Source organism: Lepisma saccharinum, chromosome 2 (genome assembly GCF_977018435.1).
Source record: "Lepisma saccharinum chromosome 2, izLepSacc3.1, whole genome shotgun sequence".
Lineage (NCBI taxonomy): Eukaryota > Metazoa > Arthropoda > Insecta > Zygentoma > Lepismatidae > Lepisma > Lepisma saccharinum.
The window spans coordinates 69,987,958-70,004,962 of NC_139230.1; the positions used below are offsets into that span (position 1 = coordinate 69,987,958).

Sequence of the window (17,005 nt, forward strand, 5' to 3'; positions counted from 1 at the left end):
TCCTTCGTTACCACCTCAGCATTTGCTCAGAAAGACTGATAGGAAATGTATGCATGCATATGCTCCAGTCCATGGCATGTAAACCTACGAGATACATACATGATTGATTGATTTAGTTTATCTTAGTTCACCTTTCTGCCACTTTTGGCTAATCGCGAAGAAGAGGATGGGTGAATTTATGATGAAATTGATGAAGGTACACTCACAAAGAACACTCATGCCCAGGCCGGGATTCGAACCTCCAACAAGCAGGTCGGTTGCTTCTAGATAAAGAATACCATTACCTCAAGTAACCCCTTCTTACAAATGGCATTTCAAAAATGGTATGGGGTGCTATGGGGGTGCCATGCAAACCATCTTGGAGCGTGATTTTCTGATGCTGAAGATTCACTCATAAAACCGACATCCATTGCGCAAATGATCTAATTATAGTTATTGGAACCTGATGATATAATTTTCTCAATACTTGCCACAAGAGGCCCAGAAGCAATCCATCAATTTTTCTTTACAGCTCAAAACGAAAAAGCACGACATTTCTGCGCCAAAGAAAGATTTTCATCCGGCGACAGTGCTATACATCACATTTCGTTCGTAATATCTGTAACTTCACAGGTTCCAACCTAACATCTTGCCAGAAATGTTTCTTTTTAAAAATAAAATTTCCTCTCACACGCTGAGTTTGTTTCTTCTGTTGGTTTCGACGTGGATATCAAGAAAAATTAAATTGTTTTCCTCGGTTTCAGCCGGATCGCGGCCGATGTCAGTAACAAAGTACGGGAAATTTGTTCAATGTTCGACAGGGAAACACAATTAAATGAAGCGGAAACTTTTCCTTCGTGCTCCAGCTTGCTACTGAAACGCTACAATTTTTCATACGTAATTGTGCGGCTGCAAAGATGAAATGAACTTTTAATATATTAAGCGGTCACGTCAAGGAAGCAGGTGATTTACTCTAAGAAAAAGGGAATATAGACGTAATAACCTTGCAAACTGGATTTCATATTTCAATTTGGTAGGTGAAACCTTTTCTCCAGGATGTATTTTATTCATCAAATATTTCGTGCAAACTTACATCGACTAGAAATAATTAAGAACCACACGGAATTCATTTCATTTCCTTAAAGAAGATATGAAGGAACAATAATTTTGTGGAATTCAAAAATAATTCTGTTAAATATTTTTTTATATATGTTGTACGCTTTCGTAGCAATTTTAAAATATGAATTCATCACCTTAATCATTACATGTAAGAAAGGGTTCCACTGAATGGTAAGTTTTAAAAGTAGAGCAAATATGATTAAGATTTAAATACAGTATATATTGACTTAAGGGGATTCTAAAGCCATGCTAAAGCATAGACCCAAATTTCTTTGGATAACCGTACAACTAATATAGATTCGGTAAGGAAGAAATTTTCCGATATAAAAGATTGTTTTATTCACTAGAACATGTGAACCTTATAATTTTGTTACGATTGAAGGGATTTAAGTAAATAACAGAAAATATAAGGTCTCCGTCATGTTCAAACTGCTGCGTACAGATGGCGCTGAAGTGGTAGTTTTATTAATACCGGTGCATTTTTTTCTTTTATGGCTAGTATGTAAGATTTCGTGGTGAAACAAGGATCACATGCTCTTCCCGCAAGTATCTGAAATACTATGTGAAAAAATGAAAACATTTCGATCCTTGAGAAAGTAATGGTTATTATCAAAATTTTTGAAATGCCGTTTCGTCGCAATATACTCCGTGGTGCAGATTTTAGCATACACTGTTGCCAAGATTTCATTCCGTGTTGTCAATGCAAGTTCTTGAAAGAATGATAATCGAACCAAGCTACGTACCAGAGGATATCGAATCCCGTACATACACGAGAACAAGGGAACAAATATTTCATGGAGGATGTTAAAAAGCTGAACAAGCTCGAAGGTAAGTCTTAATATTTAATTGTTTGTTGCTTAATATTATCCATCAAAAGCAAAATGTTTGAAATATATGCAAAATGTATAATTTATTTACATGTTGAAGAAATACCTTCTGATGTAATTTCGGTGAGAATATCGCTTGAACCTATCAATTTCTTAAACATTGTATGACTTTTTTTACTTCCAAACGAAGTTGATAATTCTTTGTAAATGTAAAATCAGAATAGGATGTTATATTTTACGTTAGGCATAATCCTAATAACTACCGTTTTGAGATCATTACTATAGCATAAAATATACGTAGCTTAATATAGATTATATCTGATATCATTAAATCAATAAGTTAATTTCCAAACCTAGGAAACTCGTGCTATTCACATGTACAACATCGGAATGTTTATTACAAATCAGTAGTTTGTTTAAATGGTTTTAACTTTGCCCTTACATGGTTGAAACGAGTACGTTCTAACCTGTTTTCTGCAAGATTTTTTCCATTTTTATTTTTGAAGCAGCTATCAAATATTCATATGTATTAAGTAGGTCAGGCTAAGTTAAGTTTGATTCGAAAAGATGTAATGTGAGATCCCTGAATGTTTGCAAGTATCGGACACAGTTCTGTTATCTTCCTTTACAGAAACACGTCAGAAAACCGGTTCTGTAAACTGTATGAAGCTCTTCTGTTTTCTTGTCCTTTTATAATTTAGGACGGCTCATAATGAGAGTGCATTTCGTCCAATAACTTGATGCTGTATATATTTAAAGTGTAAAAGTACACCCTAACAGTTATGAGACTAAAGTCTTACCGTCTATCGAACACAAGTCTGTATGTTTACTGAGAATTTACAAATGAGTCCCGGTATAGATTAATGAAGACTAGTTCCCATACTTCCAAGTACAAGGGCAATAATTTAATTGTGGATGACACAGAGCTTCATAGAAATCATAATTTGTCCTGATTATGCTACGTATATTTGGTTCAATATCATATTGAATTTCAGTAGCCGTTTGTACTAAATAGTTTACTTTGAATACCAGTGAGTATGAAGATTGACTAGTTTTTCTCTCAGACCTATGCCTGATTGATTTTGCATGGATGTCTGATATTACGTGTCCTCCTGTTAGCGGACAGTTCATTGAGCGAACAGGGCATGAAGCGGACACAACTTGATTGACATGTTATGTAGTGAACTAATCAGTTAGAAAATCTAAACCTCCCGCCCCCACGCGCTGCTGGCAGGCAGTCTTAGAATTATAGGAATTTGATTGTTAATTGAATGCCTTTTCGGGAACATTATTTAGTACTGTTTGAAAGTTGTCTGCAGAAATAAAAGGTTGAAAACTGAAGCTTTATTTTTCTTGCTGTTTAGGTTATGTGGAAAGCAATGAAAATATCACGCTTATAAACCTCTAACTTTACAAATATTGCGTCTGTTGTGTAATTAGTATACAATTCTGTTTAACATGCGGTTGTATAACCACTTCTGTGCATTTAGTTCTGCTAATTACAAGAGCAAATTGTTAGTACTTTCAAAATTGAGCTTAAATGTGCGAGAGGAGCTGCGGCTTTTATTTTAGCTGGTTTCATTAGAATGGAAACCGCAGGGTAGTTTTCCAAATGTTCTCTGGTACCAAAATATCAATAAAAATACCTCCGTTTCCAATTGCAGCTTCAACAGTAATATATGCTTTCAAATTAGTTGAAAAAGTTCGCAAAGTATGTGCAACAATGTATATACAAACAATGTTCCTGTCTCAGGTGTACTCTAAAAACTGTAACAACGCAGAAAGCGAGCGGAATGACAACATATCCCCACACTCCTCATTCATATACGCGCTAACTTTTGGGGAGTCAATCTGCAAATCTCGTCATCCATCATTATGGTGTGACAGAAGTGGGTTGGAAGATGGAGGCGAAAAACTCCCCTGCGAGACTTCCTAATGTTGGGTGAGAATATCCGGATCAGGTCATTAAGCACAATTGAATTTACTCCCACAACATGCACATGCTCTCTCTCTCTCTCTCTCTCTCTCTCTCTCTCTCTCTCTCTCTCTTTCTCTCTCATACACACACACGCGCGCGCGCGCTTACGAGTGTCAGATAAACCATGGAAACAACGTATGTTAAAGTCCTTCCTTGGAACGGAAGATTACAAGAACAGTCGAAAGTTAGCAACAGTTTGCAGAATGTCAAAACAAAGTGGAGGTCCGTGTGCCGAAAGGTGTAATTTATTCCAAATGCGTCACGCCCCTTAATCCAACATCTGAATTTAATCATCGGTGTGATATACTCCGGTAAACCTTCACCCAAGTTCATTCTTATCTGATGGAAAACGTATGTACAGAGCACTTGATGAAGATAAGTAGTGGATCAAGTTGGCATTGACATTAGCAACAAAGTCTTAAAGCACACAAAGCGTTTCATATCTGCTGCACTTTTCTCAGGGTTTTCCCCGTGTAACTTGAAAGTGTTTTTTGCAAGTTATTTGCTTTGAATGCATTCCATAGAAATCTTCCTTGCTCTTTTCGGTGATTTTTCATACAACTTATTATCTTCCTGTCAGCATATAGCAAACAAAACAATCGCGAAAAGCCGTGGTAGTTTCACACATGTTTTATGCATAAGCACTGCTAGATACATGGCAAACGACATCGTAACAATACCAAAGGTTCAAGTACCTGTAATTTGAGACAAGTACATTTTAAACTTAGAAACTAAATGACTTTGCAAACTACAATCTTAAGCAGTAAGTTCGTATCCAGGTAATTAAATTTCCTATTTAAACGTTCTGTTAATTATCCTCATAAATAAATATGGTAGCAATTGGACGGAAGGCTCAAATGACACCCTAACAATTACCACTGAAATAGCTACCAAATGATCCTCTTTCCTCGCTTTCTGAAAAAATGGGACAATAATATCGCATGTTTGCTTTTTCTTTTCCTATGGTGTATTCTGAAAGTTGTAAGCAGCAACAGAAGCAATCAAGGTTAGAGGTCATATGTATGCCTCACACGATGTCATATGGAAATCATCTAGTGTACTAACTATACGAGTTCAGTAGACAGCACTGGGTTTCAATAGACGTTCAGCATTGGGCATTACTACAATGTATGGCATCAGCAGATTAGGCAATATATACTACTTCAGCACTTTCTGGTACAATACTACTCAATATATTGAAAAAATTATTCGAATGCATGTCTATACTTTTCAGAAATTGTAAGTTGTGATTCGGAAAGATGTACAGATCTTTACTCCGTTTGTCCATATATTGTCTTATATGGCAAAGTTTCTCTAAGTCCACCTCATGTTCAGACTAATCGGGCTTACAAATTAAGATGGTGTCCGAATCACTGTGCAATGTGACTCCCCAGGCTGTCAAACCCAGAACCCCTTGCAGGCAAGGTGACAGCGTTAACCACAATTTTATGAAAATAAGACTGAGTTCATAGCCATTATGTTATAAATTCAAACTTCGTATCATGTATAAAATGTTCGTGCAAAACTTTATTAGGGCGTCTATTGTACAGTACGCCATCTACATCTAGCTTCTGAGTCACATGCATCTGGCCTTACCATAGTCATTCTTGACAAGCTTGTGTGCAACGACTATGTGATGTTTTGTTTGAGGAAGCATAAAAGGCTATCTTGTCGAAAATAACTGACTGTACCGGAGTAAGTGTACAAACCCTTACGCCCCATAAAAACTCACGCAAAGAACGATAAAAAAAAGCAGTGGCAGTTGCTTGCTTTGGAAGTATTCCTCACCTTCTGGGTGCTAAACACCATCAAACGCCTCGAAGTTTTATTATGGTAATGCTCTAGAACGGAGCGTGATTCAAAGTTTCAACAATAACGTGCTAACTACTCAAATATGGCAGAAGGAACTTTGTTCCTACCGCGGCTGTACAAACAACATGTTTTCTCTCTACAAAACTGTGCAGTGAAATGTTAGAACAAAGTATCTTCAATATGGAGAACTATTGCCCGAGGATAAAATTTGAACTACCCAACTCAAACACGAGAGCAGGTGATGATGCTAATCTGCTTATTGTTCAACAGAGCATGACATAACTGAACTCCGATAGTAGGGAATGAAATTTCTCTTCTGAAGTCTAAACAATTCTCAATAATATCAGTTCAATTAACACTTGCTTTAAAAATCACTGTTATATTTTATAGATTAAAGAAGTGCAACGTAACACGTAATGTATTATTGACAATACTGAATTAATTCTGTGTGCACATACTTAACAAACCACGTTTACAAAATATTTCTATCCAATGCTTGAATTGTGTGAATAATTTGCTAAGAATTCATTTACTACATCTTCAAAAGTAAGTTAAATTATTGTTTTTGTTTATTTTACTTCGCTTCTTTGCAACTTTTGGCTAATTGCGAAGATGAGGCTAAGTGATGATATTGTGAAATTGATAAAGGGACACTCTCAAATCTATTTTGATCGTCTACCGGTTTTCATCATAGCCAGTATCAAAGTTTGGACGTATACTTACTAGGTTATTACTTTGAAATTTATATCCTGCCATTTATGTAACTAAAATACTGGACAGGCCTCCCAGATAGGGTTGTGGCTAAACGCTATCACCGTGTAATGAACGTCGGGTTCGATTTCCAAGAACACAATGTACTAGTTCAGACTGTACGTTCGAATCCGATTAGCCTACTCAAGCTAAATGTGTAATTAACTTTGTATTTCTCTCTTATAAATAATGGAGTCATAAAAACTTACACTCTGTCCCAACTATCTCTGGAGCAGGCGAACGAAAACAAATATCTGCGCAAGTAGTGACGCAAGGCGGATCCACCAATGAACACGTGAGAGGAACGGGATTGCGTGGAGGGGGAAGCGACTGCAATTACCAGCCCTTCCAGCAGCGTGTACGGCTTCGCTCTGACCACTCGCCCCCTTCTCTGCCGCTAGGCACGGCCTTGCTCCAGAGATAACTGAGACATGGCATACACACTCCTTTATCGTCCAAGAAATTACGAAGTTGATTGTTGAACTGTATACCATTACTACAAATCATCCAAATAGAAGCTACCAAGTAAATATAGCATTTCAATAATAAAATAATAATAACACAAAAACGGCATGCCCTGTAATATCTAAACTGTCAGTAAGCCTGGACCTCTGAGCGTATTGTAGGATGTTTATCATCGGAGAAATGTCTAAGAGTAAATAATTTTCATAAAATAAAATAAAAATTAAATATGACAAATTAAGTATCTTAAAAGAATATGCACAAAAGTATATAATCAAGCTACCTGTGTATGAGAATAATGGGAAGTTTCCGGAATAGATAATATCAAGTATAATTTTGTTCCATAGTGAATTAACTTAGTAAAAGATGAAAGACAGGATGCCCTCTCCTAGTTCTTGCTTCGGGCTACCGAGGGCGTGAAAAATTTTAGTAGCGCCCACCACACGTATAGAAATAATTAGGAAAGAATTTTATACAATTAATGTGCTTCTTATCGCTAGTCAAACTACTTACAAAAAGAAAACTTTTAGGCATAGTACTCCAAAAAATACACGCCACTTGGAATTCAGCAGACCACTTCCGAAGCGTTTCAAATTAAGCCCCCTCCTTCCCGGCCCCCCAGCATCGCTAATGCCAAGTTCCGCCCCGGCCGATAAGAGTTACTTGCACGCTTCCAAGATGGTAAAACCGAAGCAAAAACCTCCATAGGCAGCAGCATCCACCTTCAAACAGACCAAAACGCTGTAATTTAGCGTCTCCTCCTCGAGATTTATGAAATCTGATTAAGACGAAACTGGTCTCCGACTCCTAAGGGTATGACAACTCTCCTGTTGACATGCAAGAAATGGTTTTCTCGGCTGCCGGGCATAGGATGGGAAGGGAAGACCGAAGTAATGTTTCAACTAGGCAATGCATAAGAAGTGAACCATTATCCTAATTTTCATTGCAAATGAGGATCGTGGATAGTGTAATATTCAGGTATCCCCCCCCCTCTCTCATCCTTCCACCGGGCTCACACTCAGTCAAAAAAGAAAAGACAAAGGACTTACCGTGATCCTGTAATCCTTTTTGTCGCACGTATCATAAAGCCGCTGGAACCTCAATACGGTGTGCGTCCCATTCTCGTAGCCCAAAAGCAAATCCCAGTCCTGGCTGGCATCCACTTCTGGTACAAATCTTCCTTTGGCGTTTCGGTCCTGGAAAAGAAGAGGCATAGAATCATCAACCTTCTCGAGAAGCAACGCCGACACGGGTGTGTTCAGCCACACCCACCAACCTGACTGACCACAAAGAAAAGCCTCATGTACAGGAGCTGTTATTAACGATAAATGATTATCCTAATACGCCGACAGACTACTGGAAGCTAGTCTTACCCTTGTCCATTTTGGTTTCTTGGATAAAATTCAGAGATATGTTCTGGCACTCCGAAAAATTCTGACATTTATAGCTGACAGGTAATTTACTGCACTGAATGGAAACCCTATTCAATGAATTCATAAAATACATAACTTTTTTGGTAACTTGAAACACATCGCTTAATTATATACAGTAGGGACCAATGAGAGATTTATTTAAATATAATAAATAGGTAAACTGTAAATTATAATACTAATACTGTGACTGACTCTTAGTTGTAACATTCTAATTACTGACGTTAATTAAAGAGACGAACATATAATTATGTTTAATATATCATTAAGTAATAGTTTCATCAACAACAGTCCATCATTTTGCAAGATTGAAGGACGTGGAATCCAATCTGCACACAAAAAATATTTTTATAACCCTTCGAACGCAAGCAGCTTTTATCACAGAGCAACATTTCTCTTAATACACATGCAGATAAATGCACTTACATGGCACGCTATGATAAAAAGAGAGCAGTTCGTAGATACAGAAGTTGAATGTAATGTTATCTTCTGTTTTGAAGTCATAATAATATAAATTTTACAATAGATATAAATTTGCATGCTTATTCGGCGATACTTTGCTTGTTTATCTTGTCAGCATGCCTTCTCAGTAAGTGGAAACGATATTCGAAAACGATAATATTTTGAAAGAATGCATTATGCCACGGTGAGTGAATGTGCTTTTTGCGTGTACAATATGAACGCCCACAAAATTAAAATGGAGACACGTTACGAATTATAGCTTCAATTCCTGAAACCGTAGCCTCCTCCCCCTCCCCTCAAATAATTAAGTTACTTTTGAAAATCGCGGTTCATATTAAGAAATTTAAAAAATGCAACTGACTTGCTTGCATATCCCCTAATTCAGTGAAAGAGAAAAAGAAGAGCTGAAAGCAGGGGTATTTGCCTCCTGCGCTACACACGATGATAATATTTTGGACCTATTGATAATGATAGTGTGCGTTCCTCGTCTTGACGAAATAAATGAATTCAACGAAGATAACTGGGCTCGTGAATCTGGTGAAACCACTTATTGTAGACACTTAAGGAACGATCTAGGAGGAAGCATCAGTTGCAGTGTTTTGTTTGTAGAAAGTTTCCGCATGGCGTCCAGTGGATGGCATGTCCTTCAGGCAGAAATAAACTCTACTGTGGGTATTGTTACTAATTTTAATAACATTTTACGAACAGTTAAGGCTCACTCATCTTGCGCATGTCAGTCCGTATCGCTGTCTGTTAAAATTATAACGCATTTTCCGAACTAGTGCAGTTTGAAGCCATGTACGCGTATTGACTGCAGAAAACGATTTTCACTGAACAAACCAGCTTCCCGGTCCGCGCGTTTCGTGCGAAACGAACTTCACGCATCGCACGAAAATCGACTTTAGGAATGCCATAACTAACTTCACAAGCTTCACGACAGAACTTGTGGAACGGTCAATGGCCATAATTCGTTTAACGCGTTAAACTCCTGCGACTTTCGGAACGCGCCCATAGTATTTAAAACAGGGGAATATAAAACACAGTTGAAACTATAACGTAAAAATGCAACGTGCGACATAAAATTAAATTTCCATTAACTAATAATCTTCTGCTATAAAAGTAGGACACATGAAGAGGATGAAAAAAATAACACCGACAAGCTGAAAAAATGTTCACATGATTCACACGCACATGATAACACTGAAACTGTCTATGGAGATAATACTGACATGTAGTTCATTCTGCATTAAGGTTGGTGCCGCATATGCAGTGATACATGGGCCCCACTGGTCGAGTTAGTAAGCCTCTGATTCTAAGGAGTAGACGTACCCTTCTTCTCAGATAAAGTGGCATATTCTTTAATCGTATCGAGTATAGTCTTCTTTTGGAAAAGGAGTGAACTTTCTGCCAATTCAAATTATCAATTAAGTCGAAGATCTTAAGATCAAGATTATAATCGTTTTTTTTTTTTCGTTTTCACGAATGAAGCATAAAAAAAACACTGAGAATCGACAATTGAATTTCAAAGATAAATACACGCCACAATAGCATCATTGCTGCTAGAAGAAAATACGGCAATTGAAAGAAAACATATTACAGTCATTAGCTCACTTAGTATACACCATGTGCCATCACACTGGAAAAGAAATTGCTCCACGGGCCACCGATAATTACTTCAAGTTAATAACCGCAGTAGCACTGCTCATCTATGCTTTAAATTCAACCTTCTGTTCTGCACCTTAACACGAACATTTCTGCAAGTTCATATTTATCCATCGCCTATTGAAAGTATAATCTCTATATGTCAAGGAATGAGAGGCGTCTTCCAAAGCTTCCCGAACACGTGACATCATTCAAACTTTAGTCACGCTGCCTTCACATCAGTGCAGGCCATTGTTGGAGGCTGGAACCTACCTTCTGGATGGCCAGTGTGTCATTACTCTCCTTGAAAACAACGCCCAGTAGTAAGAAAACCAACCAGGCAGGGAGAGGTTCTCGGCAATTAAGTGAAAATGGAAGTTAGTGGGGAGAGGATTTAAAAAAAAAAAAAAAAAAAAAAAATACTGCAAAACTCTACACTTCAATTATGCAAGCCTTCTTAAAACTTTATCCTCTGCTTATGAGCCGCTCGAATTACCAGAGATTCTAGAGGTGGCGACTTCTTTATCTGTAACGGCGTAGAAGGAACTGGAAAGAACGGTTGTTTCTGCTTCAAAGTATCAGGTTAGTTTACCTTGCTCGTAATCTTCTTTCTATTACGAATAATTTGTATTCTGTTCGCTGTATCACGATGCCCGAAGGAGCTGAACAGATTGCAAGATCTGTAATTTTTTTCTTCATTGCTCCGAGGTTCCTTGTTCTGGAATGGAATGTTCCCCAGGACAAAGTTCTTCTCAATCTTCAGCAATTAATCTTCTTTGTATGCATCAGCTATTTTGCATCGTTGTGAGAACCTTGTTGCAATAATATCGCTGACGCAATGCGATGCTGCTACTAACGTGCTAATGTACAGAAACAAGAAGTATCCACACACCTAGGATTATAGATAATTATCTAAACACAAGTTTTCGAAAATCGCCAAGAGGCAAAGTCGAATTCATTGAATTACATTTTAGCCTTCTGCAATCAGACCTGCTCAAAAACTTATACTACCATGTATTTCCAACACACCAAAAACCTTGATCGCCTGTATATATATGCATCTTAAAATATTGAATGTCCATTACTTGTAAATGATTCTACCTAATGTTGCTAATTTGCAATTTATCCTACTAAAACAGTAATGATTGTAAATAATTTTTTAATCAACAATATCACAGGTTCAAAAAATAGTTTCATATTAACCAAATATCAACTTTTAAACAATTAAGAATCATCTCACATTTTACAACACACTTATGGGCTCAACCTTGACAGTTTATAAGGTTTGTAATTATTACAAATAAATTAATAACGTTTTCAGCTCAAGTGCAGCACTAGAAAGATAGAAGTCTCGCATGCAAGGCAGAGATAATTTCCTTCAGTGAACAAAATACGGAAGGATATTGCGTTGCATTAAAAAATATTCAAAATTTAACTCAGCACGTAGAAGAAAATCCATACTTCCCTCCTAGCGTTGGAACGAGTGGTTCTCAAGTCTGTTCAATGGCCCTATTAAAAATTTACCTTATTGATTTTCTTCCCCGATACAGAGCGAAGGAGTATATTTTGTGAATGAAAAAAAGGAAAGAGGAGAACCTAATTCTAAGAAAGTATAAATGATGATATGGCGCAGGTTCATGCGATATTTAACATCGAGAAACACCCTTCCAGGATTTTCGACCAACGATAAAATAAAATAAAACTTAGTTCAATATAGATACCACAGTTTGCTTTTAAAAAGAAACCTCCTAACATTTTGAACTGACAATAACATTATTGCTAATTTAGTATGAAAATTCCTCAAACCAAGGATATATTTTTACGCTTCAGTATGTGATGAACTGACTAGTAATCATTTATAAACGTTTGAGTACTATACGTTTGCACATATACATTTCTCCTGTCTGCATGTGCTATCTGTTACTACTGCAATGATGAAGAAGCAAATAATACTGACATGAAGGCTTAACTACCAATCACAACTCACTATAGTATCACAACTATTGTAACATTGTAAACTCAGGACATATGTTCTGGAAATGTTTTTAGTGCAAATAGTTTTCTATACATAAACGTTTCTTTCTACAGTTATAAAGGATATACAAGTAAGTTTAAAATCTGTTATGGTTTGCCCGGACTCACGAATTTCACAAAATATTGTACTCTTCATTTTAAAAGATAAAACACATTCTGAAGCACATATATTTAGAATATTACATAATAAGAATCAATGGAATAGTTACTATGTGTATTTAGATTTGGTTCTCTTGCAGTTAAAGTTAGTGTGGTAGCAATAAGGTGCATTGCTTTTACTTTGAAAGTGAATTAGAATATGACCAGAGTTATTTAAGATTGATTGATTGATTAAGTTGGTGTTTTAAGTCCACTTTATGCACATTAAGGCTAATCGGGACTGAACCTAGAATTTAAAGAGGGAAATGAACCACTATAAGCCTCCTACAGGTATCGAACCCGGGACTCTTCATTACAAGCCGACCACGTTACCACTGCGCCATTGGGGAGGCACCCAGAGTTATTTTAGTGGCGAGAAGAAAATAATTAATAACACACCGATATAATAAACCTCTCACTGAGTTGCCTTAAAGGCTACTAGTGCTACAAAGATACAATTAAGGACACAGATCTACTAAATACTAGCCCATTCCACCGTAAATTTTGTCGTCTGCGTATTGATGTCAGTCAGTGATTGATATAATGCTACTAATCAATATTTCCCGCTACTCGCTATCAATTTAACTCATAAACGTAATTCTTGCTTGTTTGTTTTTAATGCCCTTCCAGAAGCTGAAATGAATGCAATCTCGTAATACCAATCACAACTCACTATGGTATCACAACTATTGTAACTTTGTAAACTCAGGACATATTTTCTAGAAAGGTTTTTAGTGCAAATAGTTTTCTATATATAATATAGATATAATATATATATAATGCAATAAATATCTTCAAGTGGGTTTATATTTCTAGCAACAGTTTCCATACAAGTGCTGAATAATGTTCAACTACGAATTGTTCCAATGGATAGCATCGTTAAGGATATGAACACTTACATTTTAGTGGAATATAAATGTAAGCCTTGCAATTACTTAAGGAGAAATGCAACATGTGAAGCTGAACTAGCTGCGGTAATTTTTCTTGGGTGAAATGGTATCATATTACAGTGCCGAGATTTCAGAGGATCACAGAAGCGAGTATACAGCATCTTTCCCCAATTAAACTTCATAATGGATTTAACTGAGCGTCTAATGGTGCTACTTAAATGAGGATCCGCAAGGATCTAGAAAGCCATTTCCTACCAGCCATGCATGAAGTAACATTACAACTCTGAAAATATGAAATGCGAGGCAAATTGGTATACGAGACCATATCGCATAATTAAAGAAAGGAGCAGGATTTGTGTTGGAACAACATCAACAACAAAAACATGGCATTTTGCCTAGTCTTTAAAGGCAGCACAACTTCTACTACGAGCCTCCATATATAATATACCGGGTGTCCCAGAAGTATTTCTCTGATTACAAACTTTATTCATATCCGCTATATGCAATGTAGATATGTGAAAGTGGTGACAAATTGTTGGAAAACTAACCAAGTTTATTTGTTGCAGGTTTCAGTAATGTGGCTGTAGTGTAGCAGTGTCAGTGCCAAGGAATCCGGAATTAATGCTCTTGACATCGGGTGGCATCTTTCCATACAATGTTTCTTGGACTTGACAGGATTTGGGAATGAAGATAAATTCCATTTTTTTAAATACCAACTTATTGATGGCAGATATTCTAGACGAAAGAATTCTGAACATTTGAAAGTTCCTCTGCACTGTTATTGGTGACCGGGTCTCGTGATACCAGAGGACATGCTGAGCTTTTTCCTGATTTGTGAACATTTCCGGTTTTCTGGGCACTGACACTGCTACACTACAGCCACGTTACTCAAACTTGCAACAAAAAACGTGGTGAATTTTCCAACATTTTGGCACCACTTTCACATCTCCACCTTGCATATAGCGGATATGAATAAAGTTTGTAATCAGAGAAAGACTTCTGGGACACCCTGTATATGCATACAAGTTGATAGTTGACTTAGGTTTAAATTTCTGAACACGTTAGCATAGATGTAATTGCACCTTCACCAAAAGGAGTTACATTCTTCCCACCATAAGCTAAAGCATGAGAAGAGATTAGGACTATGTTAAGCAGAGTCTACAGGGGCACTAACGGAAAACACTAAAACAAAAACATTATATGGGAATGAAATATAATTTTCCGAACCGAAATTATAGATTAGCCTGCATACTTGAATATTAAGAATAGTAGAAGTTGGAGAAATAAGTTGATGTTATCAGAGACAGAGTAGCGCAATAAATTTAACACACAAAACTGCTGTCCTTTCTCTGTTTAAAGTCACCAAAAACTCGTTAGTCCTTTCATTCGTCACAGCAGCGCCAGTTTCCACTGTGTACTTTGTGGAAGAGACATTGAGATAGAAATATTCTTGGAGCTTTGCTATCATCTTCAGTTATTCCATCATAGGAGGACTCTCTTTTACTAAACACAGTATAATTTTGGTCAACTATATTTGGGGTTGGAAAATCTGAACCCCCTTTCCTCTTTCTTTCACTTCTCTTACATGCCTACTGTTTTCAGACCCCAACAATCCGTGCCGCTACTTCATGTCCAGAAACCCATAAAGTTTGCATGAATTCAGTTTACGACTTTCCTGGCTTCCAGACCCCAAACCACTACTCATAAAAATGGCTGTAATACATATCCCTTGCCCACACGTCCAGTGTTCTATTCGGTAAGTCTTGACTTCCGAACGAGAACGCTTTTGCGGTACGATGGAGTTGTGTTTCTCGCATTATGAGGGCAACAGTGTAATATACGTATATTATATATATATATATATGAATGTATGAATTACGTATATTCTTGCATACCTCACTGATTAACAATATTTAAATACAATTTTACCCTCAAGAACTCATACAAGTATCTCTTAATCTCTAATGTGATGTTCAATACCAAACATTATTCCTGGTTTCCTATCTCAAGTGCATCACGGGTGTTTGCAGTAATTAATAATTTATTTTTAATCTGAAAGCAGAATTGAAGAAGTGTGTGATAATGAATAATATGTAACTTTATGGCATTTGTGTAATTTCGGAGGGGATAGGATTTTCTTTTGTAACGGAGAAGGTACGTACAATCTCAGGAGAAAAAAAAAAACCCGCTCTTCTTTCTTCCTTATTGCAATGACACATTAACTTTCCGCTTCTCCATGTTGACCATAGGGTAGTCTGTGGCTCTTTTGTACATTTTGATAGTGCCTCTATTCCATCAAAGGTTTAAAGATGATCTGGAGTTACAAACGACTGGTTCTAAATTTTTATCTTTGTTCGATTTTCAAATAAGTGGTTACGTACACGTTTTGGCAAATAAAATACTTCAAACACTCTCCAGGTATGCAACGCTATATGTACCGTTCTTATTACTTGCTAATGTTAATATATTTTTTGTCCCTCTAGGTTAAACGTGACAGTGAAGATGCAGGATGAATCAATGAAACAAATGAAGAGAACAATGCACGCAGGATTTGCACAAATAGTAACAAAATTTAACCTCGCCGTGTTTTTCCATATACAAGGTGAGGCTTCAGAATTGAAATGAAAGCGGCAGCGAGCAAAAGGAGAATCTCTGCACCAGGATGGAAACAATTCTCGACCATAGAATAAACACAAGACGTAAAAGTAATGTGAATTAAAAACGGAGATGGGAAAATTTCCTACTCGTATCTTTGTACACAGCTGTACGTGGGACATTTGGTTTCGTTACGTGCTACAATAATCACTCAGTTCCAGGGAGTTGCTTTGCATTAACAGAGCAAATAGGGAACAAAATTGAAAAAAAACCGGGACTAACAATAAATTGCTATGTACTAACAGTTAATACAAAGGTGGAGGAAATTTCAGACGCTTTTATTGACATTGGTAAATATAAGTTTTTTAAAAAAGTATTATTGCCAAAATTAAGGGTGACCGGCATATTATCCAAAGCAGCATGCCAGAATTTAAGATGCAGAGTTTTTCATGAAAAGAACATACAAGAAATCAACATTTCTGCACAGGGAACATTGCTTATGCACATAAACTAAATTTCATTTTGAATTGCAGCCACGATCTTAATGGAATGTGCTAATTAATCTAGAATAGTTGTTGATAATGATGATAACTGAAGTAACCAAGTAGTCAGATACGCTTGGAGTCTGAGCAGCCATAACAGATTGAATATGCTGTCGTGAACACAGTAATCCCATACCGAGATGATCAGTACGCTTATTCATAAGCTCTCTCCCCTTTTTTAATGGCAGGAACCTTCGGCGATGGAATTTTGATACTATCTCCATAGTTGACCATTGCATCTGACGGCAACGTGACAGCACCGAGAGCCAAAGGCACCAGGTGGACGGAATCGCCCCTTGGTTCTAATTAACCAATGAATATTGGCAGGGATGCCCGCAAATATCAG

The 17,005-nt window shown here is 37.0% G+C and overlaps 1 protein-coding gene across 1 annotated transcript in view; it reads right to left on the reverse strand.

The window, feature by feature from the left end:
* Nucleotides 1-17,005, reverse strand: part of olf413 (DBH like monooxygenase olf413) — a 540,455-nt gene that overhangs the window by 219,932 nt on the left and 303,518 nt on the right. Inside the window, exon 2 of the mRNA XM_083117445.1 lies at nucleotides 7,977-8,123. Coding sequence (XP_082973571.1) covers nucleotides 7,977-8,123 — 147 coding nt within the window. The remainder of the gene's footprint in view (nucleotides 1-7,976; nucleotides 8,124-17,005) is intronic.